The sequence below is a fragment of the Pleurodeles waltl genome, chromosome 2_1 (assembly GCF_031143425.1).
Source record: "Pleurodeles waltl isolate 20211129_DDA chromosome 2_1, aPleWal1.hap1.20221129, whole genome shotgun sequence".
Lineage (NCBI taxonomy): Eukaryota > Metazoa > Chordata > Amphibia > Caudata > Salamandridae > Pleurodeles > Pleurodeles waltl.
The window spans coordinates 568,395,062-568,411,541 of NC_090438.1; the positions used below are offsets into that span (position 1 = coordinate 568,395,062).

General features: G+C 39.3%; 1 protein-coding gene across 11 annotated transcripts in view; it reads right to left on the bottom strand.

Moving 5' to 3' along the window:
* Positions 1-16,480, bottom strand: part of LRRFIP2 (LRR binding FLII interacting protein 2) — a 291,111-nt gene that overhangs the window by 118,953 nt on the left and 155,678 nt on the right. For 8 of the 11 annotated variants that reach the window (XM_069215036.1, XM_069215027.1, XM_069215017.1 and 5 more), the window contains one exon: positions 11,094-11,165. The exons of the other annotated variants lie outside the window; for them this stretch is intronic. In XM_069215036.1, coding sequence (XP_069071137.1) covers positions 11,094-11,165 — 72 coding nt within the window. The remainder of the gene's footprint in view (positions 1-11,093; positions 11,166-16,480) is intronic. 11 annotated transcript variants of the gene reach the window in all.

Genomic DNA, 16,480 nt, shown 5'->3' on the forward strand with positions numbered 1-16,480 from the left:
CTGAATAATCTAGGATAGATTCATACATAGGTTAAATTTTCCATCTATGTAGATGGCATAATAATGAAATTCATACAGTCAATATTGCTGTTTTAGAATCATTTTATTGTCTCTACAGAAAATGGAAAAACACAATTTCATGAATCAGAACATGTAAAACTCCTTCACCATCAAAGGGTGTGCATATAAGTCAATCAAATAATGAAGCGACCAATCCGGGACACACATTTAGAAAGAAAAGAAGGGGGAAAACTGATCAATCCTCCTATAATCTGCATCCTATCTGTAAGGAGCCACATATAACAAGACTCATCCTATTTGTATTCCTCAAAGAACAGAGCAAAAATTACATCAATTCGAACTGGATCCAAGGCCCCCCTCATTTCTGGTTAAATTTCTGTGACAATTCCTAACCCAGTTCGCTACCTTTTCCACCTCGATGCATCAGTCCATACTGCTGTATTTCTGGGCTACTGTTGACCCATCTTTGGGGGGCACTGCTTGTCCTAGGTTCAGCAAGAGTCTAATATCCTATTCCTATCCCATCAGACACCCAGCAAGGCTAATTACCCTGGAAGCTCCATACTACACCTAAGAACCCTACAAAGCATTTAATTGACAACCTTTCAGAAGGCAGACCAACTGGGGCAAGGACAGATGTATGCTGACAAGTAGCCTACTGGTCTCCACCCATGTCATGATCTGCAGAGGAAATTTTACTTACCACTTTTAGCTTTGTCTTTGTGAAATACACTGCACAGAATATTTAGATCTGAACCAGACTAGTTTTTGTTAGTATTGCTACCTAGATAAAATACATCAAAGACTGCTCTTATTCAGAAACGTCCAACTCTCCAACATCTGTACTCCATCTGCTTCTGAGCCTACTTGAGTTTCTGACCCATTTCCAGCAGTTTTCTATAAATCTTGGAGAGGGAAACTTTTGATACTTATTACATACTTTACCTTTGAAAGAGAAAAATATTACACACTACAAGTAACGCCAATATACTAAGAGCATGTTGGACTTGTAAATACAAAATAATTCAGTAGCTCCTGTCCCATATTAGGCCCTTGGTGTTGGAATGCTCTAACCTGAACTCTAGATCCAACGGCAGCAGTTTACTTTTCTGAAATTGTACATATCCATGGCCAACCACACAACAGTACTATGTTGTTTAGCAGTAGACGGAGGGAAAGATTAGTGGGATAAGACAGAGACATTACATATTACCCTGACTTGAAATTCTTCATTTGGAATAACTTCACTGTCTTCTCTGCTAAAGGAAATTAACTACCATTTGTTTGTTTTTTGTTTTTTTTAAACTGTATTGCAAACATTCATTGGAATTAAAAACTTCACATTAATACCAATGGATTGCTTTTCTATTTATATACCAACACCATTAACACAGTATAGACATTGTGTAAATAACATTACCCAATAACATAGCTGCTTATCAAAAGAAGATTCAAAACTCACTGTTCAATGCATCAATATGGCTAACTATGCTTAAGGGGAGCTTTTTAAGATCATTAAAGAGTTTACTGCTCCTATGTCTCACAGCAAAGATATCACCTCATTGGTCGACCTGTGCAACAACATTTCCACCTACTTTTTGGCAACTACTGAGACAAATTACGCCCCTCTAGCCTAGCTTTCCTACAGCCTGTCATCATGCTCTCCAATTAAATAACTATTCTGCTTTTAACCCCATGTTGATTTCAACATTTATGCATCTTGCCAAGGCCACCTGTTAAGGTTCATCCTTTGACAACATTGTGGCTCATACCTTTTCACTTGCCTTGAACACTATTATCCATTTCTTACAGACACATGCGATTCTTTGCTGGTTTCAGGAATTATCAGCAAGTGGAAGAACTCATTAGTTATTTTTCTGCTGAAAGACCAGAATCGGACCTTTAACAGATTTCTGCCCAATTCCTTATATCCTTTCTCTAATAACATTCTGCAGTGAGAAGCAAATCAACAACTCACCTACTTTGCAGAACACAACAATATTCTTTATCCTGTCCAATCCGGATTTCAGCTGCTGAAAGGGATGCCATCCACTCTTGTTATCATTACCAACAACATACACACCTCCCTTGAAACCTGTGGCATGACCATTCTTATCCCTCTGGGTCTGAGTGCAGACTCAGACACCATCTCTCATAGCCTACTTTGTTAAAATTAATATAAACAGATAATTTTCCAGCCTGATACCAGTATCTCAGAGTTCAGGAAGGCACTTTCTAGCCCATGCTCTGTTCCATCTATGTATCAAACTGCTTGGTGATAGCATAAAATGACCTGGCACAGCCTATCAGCAATATGCCAATGACAACCCTCTCTCGTTAAAAGGTTAGTCTCCTGTGGACATTTACTTATTTGAAAAGAAAGTCTACATTCCATCCTGGAGACTGGGTTGAGGATATAGTGCTGCTCTCCCTGCAGAAGGGTATTTTCTTCTTTCATTCCTCAATCCAATGAGTCATCCATATTATGTTGTTGTTCTTTGAGATGATTCCTTCAATCAGAAGGAGGGAGTAAGACATTTTTGAGAGGTTCGCCTCAACTTCCCATACTGACACATTCGATAGAAAGAGGACCCACTGTCAACAACTCTTCTGTCTCTTGTGTCTACTAGGTAAGGGCAGGCCTAAGTATTTTTATAAGTCTCTCACCCACTGGGGGTACTAGTTGCATGCTTCATTATAGAGTCTCCATCCAGATATCTACTGTATCTGGACTAGCTCACCCTTTAGACTCAAAGGAGTTTATTTTTTTCATGTGGGGATTCCAAGCACAAAACAAACTATGGTACACTGATACTAATTTATTAGGCAAGTCACTTGCCAATATTAAAAACGTGTTAATGTTATTTAGGAGAATTACTAAGCCTATGGATCAAAAGGTTACAGCACAGGTACCTTGCCAAAGGGTCACTTGGCTTTGTTCATGACCAGTTGATGATCCCTCAACATCTGTCATTTTGGTTATCTAAAATCATCTACAATTGGTCGGTATTTTTAATGTAAAATGTTTCACTCATTCAACTTAACATGCCACACGTACCAACCTACTGTTCTCATTCCTCAGTAGGATACTGATATTATAAGCTCTTTGTATCTCATGAGGATTTTAGAGGCAGGCTGGCCTTGTCACACATTCTTCAAAGGTCAACACTCCGATGTAAGCCTATTTGGCTCCTTGTCATCTTGAATGTTGAGGCTTCTTGACTGGGTATTTTGGGAGGGGGTAGGGGATGGGAGGTAGAGGGTTGGGGCGGGGTGAGCCTTTTCCATCAAAGCTGCTCAGAGGTGGAATGCACTTCCTACCACTCATTTGGAGATTTCCAAATTTAGGAAAGCCCTGAAAACATAGCTATTCCCTAAACAGAATCTGTTTTTTTGGGGCCTCCCCTATGTTCTGACTTTCCTAACCCATACTGCCTATTAACTGTTTTAGCACCAGGATACCAGTTTTGGTCACAGTGTGCTCTATAATTGTTACAAATAAATAAAGAAAGAGTGACCCAACTTATGTCTCTAGGGTAGAATTGGAAACTGTGGTGTACTCCATAACTTTTTTGGTCATAAAGAGGAGTAGGGGTAAAGTCCCAATATTAATGCCCAAGACGGTGCAGGACAGAGACTCATCTCACTTGTATGATATCTTCAGGGAATGTCTTGATATAAATTCACCTGGAAGATGCTTACATCCTATAAGTAATTTATTATTTTGGTTGGGAGGACTGCCTACCTCAAGAAATATTCCCAACTTGTCATAGAGACCCTTTAAAGCCACTAAATTAAAATGAGCTCAACCCCCTGACATCTATGGCACAGAGCAGACAGGCTTAAATTGGGGCATACTGTGAAGTATTTATACAGTACAAAAGAGTAATAAAGCAAAATTGCAAAATAAGATTCCAAAACTAATTCAAAAAATGGAGTAAAATTTAATAAACAAATTGACACCAAATGACAAACATACAATAAGTGGATTCAGAGATATGGATTTTAAAGCTTTAATTAAACATAGAGTGAAATGTACAAAGTGTCAATGATACACCAGGTTCCTCCCGGTCAAAGCCACTGACTTAGTCTTTGAAGTCCCAATTACCTACACAAGTACACTTCTAAGGCACCCAAGGCCTCAGGGGAGGCAGTTAGAAACTCACAGCATTTCAGGCGGAGGCCAGCTATAGAGTCCAGTTGCTAGTGATAAGCTGGGTACTTCCAGGAAAATGCCTCTTGTAGCTTGTTGTCTCAATGTAGCCACAAATGTGGTCAGACACCTGTCTCTTGGAGTCTACTTCTTTGTCCTGGATACAAAAGGGAGCAATGATTAACAAATTCCCAAGCCCTCATCCACCTACTTTTGCAGTAGTTCCCATTTTCTTTTAATGCAAATGGGCCCACAACGCAATGAGTCAGAGCGTTTAAGGTGGTAAATGTTTTCAGCCACACTAAACTTAGGTTCTGAGGTAGTGGGTGTCTGATGGAAATTTACTATGGTAATCCTAGTGTGCTTCCACATTTAAAACTAAAATCCAGTTTGAAGCAGGGACTGTTTCCACACAAACCGAGAGACAGAAGACTTGTAGGACAAAGCGGAGTACTTAGGCAACCAGACAGGAGACCCACAAGGATTCTCTTGGCATACTGTCCTCTGCCTTTTAAGTGCGCCACAAGTGGTTCAACATACATGTCAAGTAGGATTTGACACTGTGCTGTTAAAAGGAGGCCCATGGACCCCACCTGCATATTTTGGGGCGCTATCTCTGCCCTTTCAGGTCAGAGAGGACTCATGTAGGACAAACTAATAATAATGTTCTAATACGACCCACTTTTAAAATGTTTAAATACCATGCAGCCTACCTTGTGAACTACAAGGCTTACATAAGTGTGGTTTATTTACATTTGAAAGGAAGGTTTCTGCTGGTCAAAAAAGGGTTATTTTAACAGATCGCACTGTAGCTTTATACTGCAGCAGCCAAGCTACATAGGGTAGGAATGTAGCCATGCTTGCACTGCCATTGTAGTGGAGAGACAAAAGTTGTTCCGTTCCACAATTGATATTTTAACTTCTAGGCCACTGGCCCACTTTCTAAACCATGTACTAGTGACATATAGGAAAGTTAAAGGATTCAAATAAGACTAAGCCAATTTAACCTAGTTTAAAGGCAAGGCACACCACTTTATTACCGGTTAGCAGGGATGAAGCGCAGAGTTGTAAACCCAGAAACAATACTGTCCCACAAAGTCAAAAAAATCTGGGGTGACCATGCAGATTTCCTATACTTCCACATTCTCATACAAGTAAAGAACTGTCAAATTAATTTTCACTATGGATATGACTGCACTGATAGATCTTTACACTCTGGATTTGGTTTCGGACTAGATTATGTGAATTTTCATCAGAATGGTTGTTTAATCTGGTTCTGACTGCACTCCTTCCAATGCCTGGATTTCATTCATTTCCTGCAGCACAACAGCTCTGACTGAGGTGGACTGGCTCTTGAGCCCTTGGGCAGAATGCAGTTTTAACTCCCTTATAAGCTCTAGAGCAGAAACGGCAAGACAGTGCTCATCTGCATCTCTGGACTTTTCTAAGAATGAGTACTTGCTTGTCCAGAGCAGTTTTTAATTCGATTCTCCAGTTATATGTTTGCGTTCAAAGAGAAAGCCCTGCTCCTGCTATACTGGCCAGGATGGGCATCTGTTAACTTTTGGTGTGAATGACTCATCAACTCTTTTGCTACTGTTTGCTCTTACCATTTATCTCCCTTCTTTTTTCCTCTTGATTTGTTCAGGAGGTTGAGAGACAGAAGTGGGGGTGTCCGGATGAGTCTGCTCACTCCACTCAGGCTTTTTAAAAAATATTTATGTTTTAATTTAAAAACAAATATATATATATATATATGTAAAATAACTGTCAGTTTGCAAGAAAGTAAGTTATTATATAGGGAAGGCCTCAAGACATTTCACAAAAATATTAGCAAGGAAGATGTAGTTGCTAAAGAAATTGCAAATTTTTTTTTTCAAATAATTAAGACTTTTTGGGACTATTAGCAAACCATTCCAGCCTCTCAAAGTTTGTGACAATCTCTCCCTATATTTTCAGGAAAAGGTGGAACACATCTATGCTAGCTTTAAGATGGAGGAGAATGGAAGCCCTCTTAAGGAGGAGCCAGAGGAAATTTCCTGAAACAGGGTCAAACTGAAAGCTTTTGAGAAGATCTCCTTGGCTGACTCGGAAGCAATAATTTTTCAATTGAAATTGGGTTCTCCTTTTGACCCCTCTCCTTCCAAGTGTTTAGTTTGTGCTGCTCCCTCCGTTAATTGTGCGGTGAACACTCTATTTAATCTCTTGTTAGATGGGTGAGGGGTGTTGCTAGCTTAGAAAAAGGCTCTGGTATGGCCATCATTGAAGAAAAGCTAATGCAGACTCTAGTTACCTAAGTAACTATAGACCGATTTTTTTACTACCAGCATTGAGGTAAATGCTGGAGAAACTGCTAAGTTACCAGATCATGCAGTTTATTGACAATAATGGAATCCTTCATCCTGCTCAATCAGGCTTTCATTCTGAGTTTCTTAAAGATGCTGCTGTATTAGAGATCACAGAATTTATCAGGTCTTAACTTGATCAAGGGAAAAAGCAATTCTCATTCTGCTTTATCTTTTGGCCGCGTTTGACAGTTTCCTACTAGATCCTTCCAGAAAGACTCAAAGATGTGTGAACTGTGGGAAAAGCATGGCTCTGGTTTAAATCCTTTCTGTTGAATAGAGAAAAAGCAGTCCATTAAGCTCTGTATACCTCAAGCTTTAGGAAAATGAGATGTGGCATACAGCAGAGCTCAACACTGAGGCCTACATTGTTCAATATTTACCTGGCCCAACAGGCCAAAGAAGTTGAGCCTTATGCTTTCAATATAATGTCTTATACCGAAGACATGCAACTGATGCTTGCCTTTCGGCAACTTGAGTCTACGGTTGCTAAATTTCAGGACTGTTTCTTGGCCATTGTCAATTGGATGCACAGTAGCTGTCTGAAGCTTAATTCAGAAATGTTGGAGATTTTAAACCTTTGCAAGTCGGAGGCCCCAGATATCAGAAAATTATGGCCAGCTGGCTTGGGGGAACCTTCAATAACTGCATATGTGGCAAAAAACTAAAGGATCGCATTTGACAAAGACTTGTCTTTTCAAAACTGAAGTGCGGTCCTTGATGGCTATTTGTTATTTGATCCTGAAGCTTCTAGAAAAAGAGCATCAATTTCCACCCAGCACGTACACGGAAAGGCATTGTTCATGCACTGAATAGAGCTAGATTAGACTATGCCAAAGTTTTATACCTAAGGACACTAGAGGGGCTGTGAAAACCGCTTTAATTAGTGCAGAATGAATAGCACACTTGATTGTGAACACCCTCATTAGGCAATCCATGCAGTGGCTCTGGATTCAGCAAATAATTAAATTAAAAGCGTTAACAATACATCATAGAGCCTTACAGAAAAAGGCCCTTAGTGCTTCTAGGAAAGACTTTGAGTTTATGAACTCTTTGCTCTACCAGTCAGACTTGTTCAGACTCCTTTGATCACAAACCTAGAGCAGGAGGAAGATCTTTCTATGTCCTGGCTGCTAAGCAGTGGAATTCTTTACTCAGGTGTTACCGAGAAATTGAAGCAAAGGATGATTTTAAATCTAATCTTAAAAAATGTCTTTTTGGAGAAAAGTAGTCTAGTACATGTGTTTAGTTAGCTCAGCACTGGGACACGTCCTTGGAGGCAGCTGTCTGTGCTTTATAAGAGGCTTTCCATGCATTTTATTCAGTTCCCCTTTCTTTCTGAATATATTATAATGTGGCACTCACTCACACAGCTCATTTACATCACATATACATTTTCTCATCAGCATCCCTGCTGTGATTAACACATCTTCATTGTGTGATTCCTTTACAGGGTTGGAGCCTTACTGTCCTCGAATTCTTCACCCGATTGAGACACTGAGGCTGGCGAAAAATAGCCGATCACTTATCGTCAATAAATACATTCATTGTGTTCACTCTAACCTCTAGATCCCCAACAACCTTGTCCCAGCCAAGATATTTTGATACAAACCTTTTAGGCCAATGCTCAATCCATTTTAACTTTAAATAGTGATTTCCCCCCTTATCACCAGGTGCTGGTGACTGCAAAATTGGTTCATCCTTTATCAATCCCTTTGATGGTAGACCATGATGTCTGAGATGGTGTTTGAAGGTTGATGCATAGGAGCCTGAATGAATGACTTGGTCTCTGTATGAGTGCCACAATGGTGCAGATAACTCAGCTGTGGAACAACTACACTGACTGGAAATATTCAAGTCATAAGATGATCACTTGGAATTTATTCATGGTGGTCGTGATCCAAGAATTTCAGATGGGCGATCCCTTATGGGGTCCAGCAGTCTTCAGTCCTGGGATTCATGGTGAAAAGTGTTTAGGTGTTGAGCTAAACTTGGCTGATGCTAGGTCCATCGATGTACTAAACATTATTAATTTCTGCAATATTTGGAAGTAGTTAGCCTCAATGATGATCTTTGGGTTAGATGTACAAAGATTGGTAATAGAGATTACCAAATAGCACTGTTTTTGGTAATCACTATTACAAACGTACAAAAGTGATATCTGGCCCATTAGTGGTTCATAGTGGGTCGCACATACACTTACCTCATGAATATTAATGAGGTAAGGCGCTATTTGTAAGCCACTAGGATTTGCTGCAATCACAAGGATGGTGGCCTGCTGTGGTCAGCAAACCAACATCCATGTCTGTGACTGCTTTTAAATCAAGCAATCTTTTTTTTTTTTTTTTTTTTTTTAATACAGCCTGTTTTCCTTAAAGGAAAACTGGATACATTTAAAAGCAAAAAATGAAAAGATTAATTTTTTTTTTTTTTTTTTTTTTTTTAAGAGCAGGGAAGGGGAAGGGGTCCCAAGGCGAATGGGTTACCACCAACTTTGGTATGTACGCATATTACTGCCAACTCAATGTAAAATGGTCCTTGGAAGGGACTTTCCAAACACATGCCTTCCAAATACCATTTTGCAAACCCAAGTTGCAATTCAGTAACAGGTACCGAATCGCAATTTGGGCATGTACATAAGAAAAGGTGTTTTTGCATTCGCAAACTGCTTGACTCTAGCTTTTTGAGAGCACAATAATGTTCCTTATGGGATTTTCGTTGGTTTTCAGAGTAGTACAATATGCTCCAATTACAGGTACTGGAGCAGATTAATAAATCTGCTGTCATGTTTATCTTAATTTAGCCCACCCAATGTGCAAAAGACAAGAGTTTTACTTGAACGGACACTGCTCTACCATCCCTTGGTTTAGATCTTTTGGCACTGCTCGTTTACATTTCCTAAATGTTAGGAAAGCTGTAAAGGTGATCTCGTTTCATAATCCTTATTTCTGGCTTTTGATTTTTTTGGTTACTAGTGGAAAGGGGCATCAGATTAACAGGCCTTTTGCTTGTATGAACCGGCTCAAGCGTTCCCCTCAGTAAACATTCATGGCCACCCATACTATCATGCGGTGAAAAACTACTTCCACTTTCAGCACTGCAGTTTTCAGTTCTGCTGTTTTGTTACTTCAATAGTTCCTAAACACAGCATCAGAGAATGTTGCCATGAACGAAAATGTTGTTAATGTTTAGAATATCGTCCCAAGGAATGCAATGAGAAAGCACAGCTAATGCCCACATCACTTACTCCAGTCTTTATTACACAGAGGTGTCACAGTACTGTTACCTTCCTATCCTCTTAGTAATTTCAAAGCAATTCAATTTTTGATGATACTGCTGTGGCAGAGTATACAAACTGCAACGAAGGAGGTATACTTACCTATGCCTTCGCTGAGAAAGATGGCTAATTATAATAAAACAATAAAAAACATTTTTGAAAATGAAGCAACAACGCAGCTGTCAAGCTTTGGCTCCTCTGGACTGGCAAGGAGCTCAGTTTGATCCTCAAAAGAAGGCAAAGAGTTAGGTTTTAGCATTTCACATCTGCAATAGGTATTGCAACCACAGATTCTACTGAAGACTATAGTGCAGCGCTATTTGACGCCAGTGTCTTCAACATTACATCTGATATAAAAGTGTGAGCATATCTTTGTTATCACATCAATTGGCATTCGATGCACAGCAAATGAGACATTTTTAGGCCCAGCCCATTACACAGTATCTAAGACCAGGCAGATCAAAGAGCAAAAGAAGGTAGTTAAAAAAATATTTAATTAAGCAACTTGAATCCCATAAAGAGTGATCACTTATTGACTGAAGGGCCGCCACTCCTGTAATAACTAAGCCATCTTCGAATGTAGCAATACAATAGTCATCTACTGACACTGAGAACACATCTCCACTAAACAGATTACAATGTTTAAAATGTAATGACAATTACATTCTGCAGTTATTCCAGGATAGGCCAAAAACATTTGGTGTCCTTATGTCAAACGTTAAAAACAGATTGTGAACGGCAGAAATTCATAACAAACACAGAACGTAGACTTTGGCAACAAAAATACTTCAGAAATACTCGCTATAAAGCTCAACATTCTTACTTGAAGGGACTCCCTGTACTGTAAATGGTAGTTAAGTTCATGTACGTAAGGAATCTAAGTTATTTGAGAACAGGCGTCTTGCTTTGGTGGTAATTTTTAAAATTGTATTGTCATACAATATTAGGGAGTAACTAAATATGAAGACTTTTATAAAAATGATGCAATAGGCAATGCACAAGATTCACCTCAACAGTTATTCCCTTGTATTCGATGCGATATAAGTGACAGACAGAATGAGTAAACCTCTAGAGGGAAACTTACTTTACTTAACTAAAAAGTATTAAGAACAGCACGATATACGTGAGTCATCTCATGTCGCACTTTGTAAGCCAAGCACATGCTTTACAGATACATTTTGAAAAGTTAGTAAAGCAATTTTCAGAAAGTTAGAAGAACTGGTGAAATTACCATCAACCATATTTGCACAGACAGAATGCATGCTTGGGGTGGGGTATGAGGAATGGGCCCTGATACCTTTAGTTCTTTAAGTCCCTGCATGTATCTCCCTTCTACATCTTGTATCTGGTCCTTAAGATCATAGATATCCTGTAAGGCATATGGAATGAACCAATTATAAGAAAACGAACAAACAAAGGAAAATAAACATACTTGCAACTGACAAAACACTATGTATAGGAACTTCACCAATGAAAACTTTATATGAAATGTCTGTTGATGTTCACACATAAATTAAATCTTTTGAGTTACGTGACCTATAAACTAATAGGATACACAGCTAATCAATTTATAAAATTCTTCTATGACATAAAACAAATGTTAACTCCAGTTGTAAACTACTAAGAAATATTTCCACACACTGCTAACTACAAATGTGAGGGAACTAAAGTTCCAAGGGGCCCAGGATCAAGGAAACCTAACGAGGTCATCCATATTTTGGAGGGGATAGCTCACAACATGCAGAAATGGCTGCTGGAACTATAATGATACACTGGCAGGCCCCTCTCTCCACCCAGCCTCCCCCTCCTAGAACTGACTACGGTGATGGACGTCGCTGCTAGGTTAAGGAGGCCATCTGGGGCAGGTGGAGATTAGAGAACTTTGATATGGAGCCAAGCTTCTTTTGAAGACCAATTTGTTGGAGTTTGAAGCCATTCATCTGGCCTTTGAAGGACTTCCTGACATCCAACAGGTGGAAGCTGGTGCAGGTTCCCTAGGGCAACTCCACTACCATCTTGTACTGGCATGAGCAGGGCAGAGTGAGATACTGGGCCCTACGCCAGGAGGCTCTGCGCCTCTGCAGCTGGTTGGAGCGTCAGGACACTTCCTTCATCTTGAAAAACCTGTTAGGGTGGGCAGGTTGAGTAGTGACATGTAGCAGATCACAACTGACGTCTAGATCCTGAGGTTGGCATTCTCAGACATTGGGAAGAGTCCTGCCTAGATCTTTATGTCATTGTCAAGAACGTGCAAGGTTGAATGTTTTGTGTTTTGGGGTTTCTGCAAGAACACTCATTAGGAGATGCATTCCATTTAGAATGGAACATGGGACTCCTGGACCCGTTACCATCCATGCCTCTGGCTCTCAGAAAGATCAATACCGGCCTAAGTCATTCTAGTGCTCCAGACTGGACCTGAAAATTGTGGTAACCAGAAGAAGCACTAGTCCTCCAATCAAGTTACCACTTCACAAGCATCTTCTGTCGCAGCAACAGGACAGAGTCCTTAACCCAAACCTAAGTAATCTATAACTAGATGCATGGAGACTGAGCAGCAGCAACCAACTGTCACAAGAGCTGGTGGATTTCATCTTGACCACCAGACACCCTTCCGCATAATCCATTCATGCCAGGTGCTGGGATTAATTTGTGGCTTAGTGTGGCACTCGTAAGGTTGGTCTCTCACAAGCAAAGCTGTCGGACATCCTTGTGTTTGGGTTATCTTTGGACCAGCAAGGCCTTGCAGTGGGGGCTATTATAGGGTATGTGTCGGGCTTTTCTGTGTTTGCTGGACCAACCATCCTTATTTAAATCACCAGTTGTGATGGGATTCATTAGGGGTTTCACACGTCACTTCCCAATGCATTTGTGATGCCACAGTGGGACCTTAAATTGGTCTTCACATTTATAATGTGTACACCCAATGAGCCACTGCATAGTTGATTGCTGTGTCTTCTGACTTTGAGAAGTAACTTATCATGATTATGTCACCTTTTAGCAAGAGTAACGTCAAGGCACTTTCAGTGCAACCGCCATACACCACTTTTTTACAGGACAAGTTGGTGCTGGTGACAATCTATTTTATCAATATGTGGTTAGTCAAAAAGCCTTCAACATTTATAATCTTTGGACTGTGGTAAGGATACACAGAGTGAAAACCAAAACTGAACTTGATTGTGAGAATGACCTGAATGACTCCACATTTAAAGCCAATGAAACTTCTGAAAGTCTTGTTTTCCTTTTAAAACCAGGCTGATTAACCAAACAAAAACATCTACTGAGGTTAGTTTTTGACTTGCTCTTCTGTAAGAGGTTCTTTGTTATACATACTCTTGGGCGTATACTGTCATGGAATTATTGGCAAAAGACTTGGTAAAAATGTATGATACTTACATTACAAACCACCAAAATCAAGTATTTTAGCAGATAGTCTGTCAGAGTTACACTGTAGTTCACTACTGAGAGGAAAACTTTAAAAACTATTATAAAAACTGTAAATTAAATAAACTACTATCCACTGCCTTCCAGCCTGGAGGAATGGCCTACAGGGAGATGTTTTATGGTCTAACTGAACATTTTACCACCCAGTATTACTTAATATACAAAATATATACTTTCCAAAGCCACTATGTACCTCTAACTACCCTTAGGTTTTAGCGTAATACTGACAGTTTCAATCTAATTTACTTAGATTAAATACTATACGTTAGATTATTACATATTAATCTGCCTTCGCTTTGCAATGTTTACTTGTACCTCTAATATAGGTTATCTTCACACCAATATTTATCATCTAAAAGGAAGCTGTTTTGCTAGTAATATACTGTATCTAGTAATGTTATATTTAATACAGACTATAGATTTATTATTTTTTGTTATTCAGCACATTTAAATATTAATTCTTAAACATAGTTTCCCTATACAAATATTTGTTCACTTAGAGTTGTATTGTTAAAAAGTGACATTTTAAACAAAACAAACAAAAAAAAAAAAACAAAAAAAAAACTCAAAAGGTACCAACATAGGTTTAGAATACTCCTTATTCTCTAGAGCCATGGATTTATAGCGTGAAGCTGGGCTAAATGACATTCACAGAAGGAGTATTTTACTACACATGTATTCATATTGAATGTAACCAGATGTTGACAGTGATGTTGAAATTTTGGCAACTTTCTGATTGTTTCACTAGTCTGATCCAGTTCCATTTATCATTGCATTGATTGATCTAGTCTCTACAGATCTGCTTTGCTTAAATGTTAATTATGATGTCATTTTTGATTCATGTGCAAATCTTTTTTGTCCCATATCTGGTATGCAAACATTACAATTAGGTCTGGCAAAAATTGTAATTATACTGCAGTAACTAGTGTACTTTTGTGTAATTAAATTTACACAATTACCCAGATTATGCCATCAACACCTTATTTTAATGTGAAATGTTATTTTCAGGTAATTTTAGAACCCAAGCAGCATTTCAGGCAGATATTTGTACCATTTAGGTAATTTTTGAGTGTAAAATTACAAATCTGTGCATGAGCAGCAAAGTTCTGAGCACAAGCAACCGGAATCATATCAAAAATACATTATCAAATTTTTTTTTTTTACCTGAACAAATCGCTTGGGTAATGTTTTGAGTGATATGTATTTTAGGTAATTTGGTGTCATTTCATGTAATTTTGCAGTAAGTCCACTTAACTATGCTACAGCATTAACAATACTGAATATATATATATATATATATATATATATATATATATATATATATAGAGAGAGAGAGAGAGAGAGAGATAGATAACGAACAGTCCTATTTTTACGGCACCAATGGCAGTATATAGATTAGGGTATAAAAGAGCAATGGAACGGTCCCATGAACACAAAAACCTTGTATAGATGACACAGCTACATAGTTACACAATTTGCGTTTTATTTGGCAGTTCGCCACTCTCTATTTCAAAAACTACAAGTTAGACACTAAGAATTGTGTCATTGTGAAAGATGACTGCACTGCTGCAAAAATACCTACGTACTGCCACTGAACCATCCAATAATAATTTACAGAGAAAGCACCTTGAGTGTGTTAACCCATTCGGCAAAGATAGAAATATAGAATCACATTCCAAATATGATCTTTGAAACACACTGGGATTCAGAACATTTTAGGTGGAATTTGAAAAGTATGAAGATACCCCATGTCGTGGTTAGTACACATTTCTAAACAGTACTGGAAACCTACGTTTCCACCCGCCTGCCTAGCAGGAAACATTCTACAGCATTGTCTCCGGCTTATAATCGAGGCAGCAGCAATGCTGTAGGATGGAGGGTGCACCAGCACCCTCGCAACGTTCACTGTCTGCAAACCAGACAGTCAACATTGCGAAGGTGCTGGTCAGGTGGGCCCCTGCACCCGTTCGCCGCCAGCCTTTTCAGTGCAGTGCAGTGCCATACCACCGCCATGAAAAGGCTGGAGGAGAATGAGGTTGTAATCCCCAGGGCAGTATTGCTTGCAGCACAGCCCTGGCGGATTAGGACCGCCGCAACTGCCAGACCACTGCAACTGCAAGACTGCCAGGATCTCTGATCCTGGCAGAGCTGGCGGCCTGCAGCGGCACAACTGCCATGGTCCTTATATGGCACTCTGACCACCATCCTAGAGTCTGGCGGTCAAGTGACCGCCAGACTTGTAATGAGGCCCCAAGTTACAAAAGCATATTAAAGTACAATTACCAGCACATCTTCAAAAGAAAAAGAAACTAGCATTTGCAATGCAACGGGTCCTGCATTTGCTCGAGTTAGAGCTATTAGTGTTTTAAATTCCTAACTGGACTTTTCTCACCACATAAATTGAAAATGAAAAGTAAAACAGTTGACATACAAGAGCAGATTCAAAGCGCAATGAGCGCAGAAGGAGAGCCACAAAATGAAAAAGAAGTTTGCTTGCAGTCAAACGTATCGGCAATCCATGTACCTGGGTTGCTGGCCAAGGCGGTAAAAAAAACGCTCTAAGGAGGGACAAACATAAAGCATTTACCAATGATAACAAAGGACTTTTTAAAGGCAAACCCAAGAATGAGAGATAGCGATGGGTGTGTGGTGGGCGTGGTTAAAAGCCCACAGATAAATTACAACAGGGCAGAGCTCTTGCACACTCAACCTAAAAACGGGACACAGAGATGAGGAAGATTAAACAACAAGAAAACTAGGTCATAATAGTGAGCCATATCTATCTGTCTTAATCATAGCTGTACTTACTGATCTGAGAAATGCCTGCAGTTGGCAATCTGATATGGTTAAACTTTGATCATATTTTGAAATGCAATGACATGGCACTAAAGAAAGCAAACCATGATACTCACTTAAAAGCAATTTACAATTAGATGGTAATGTCAGGTTTTCCCATGACAAGTAGAAACATGTTTTAACATTTTGCTCTTGCCAAGGCTACAAAAAGCTTTCATAGTGCTTAGGAAATGTTAACACCAACACAGCAAAACATTTACGACAGTCGCATATTCTATTTGCAAGGATTCAAATTTAAAATACATATTAAGGAGTTAATACGCTGTCTGGCAATTTCTCACCTTCAGTGCAGGATATCACAGAGTTAATGCAGCAGACTGAGTAATAAAATAAAGAAGAGAACAAGATTGGGGCAAGGTTTTTGGGGAAAGGTTTGGGGGGTCTCAA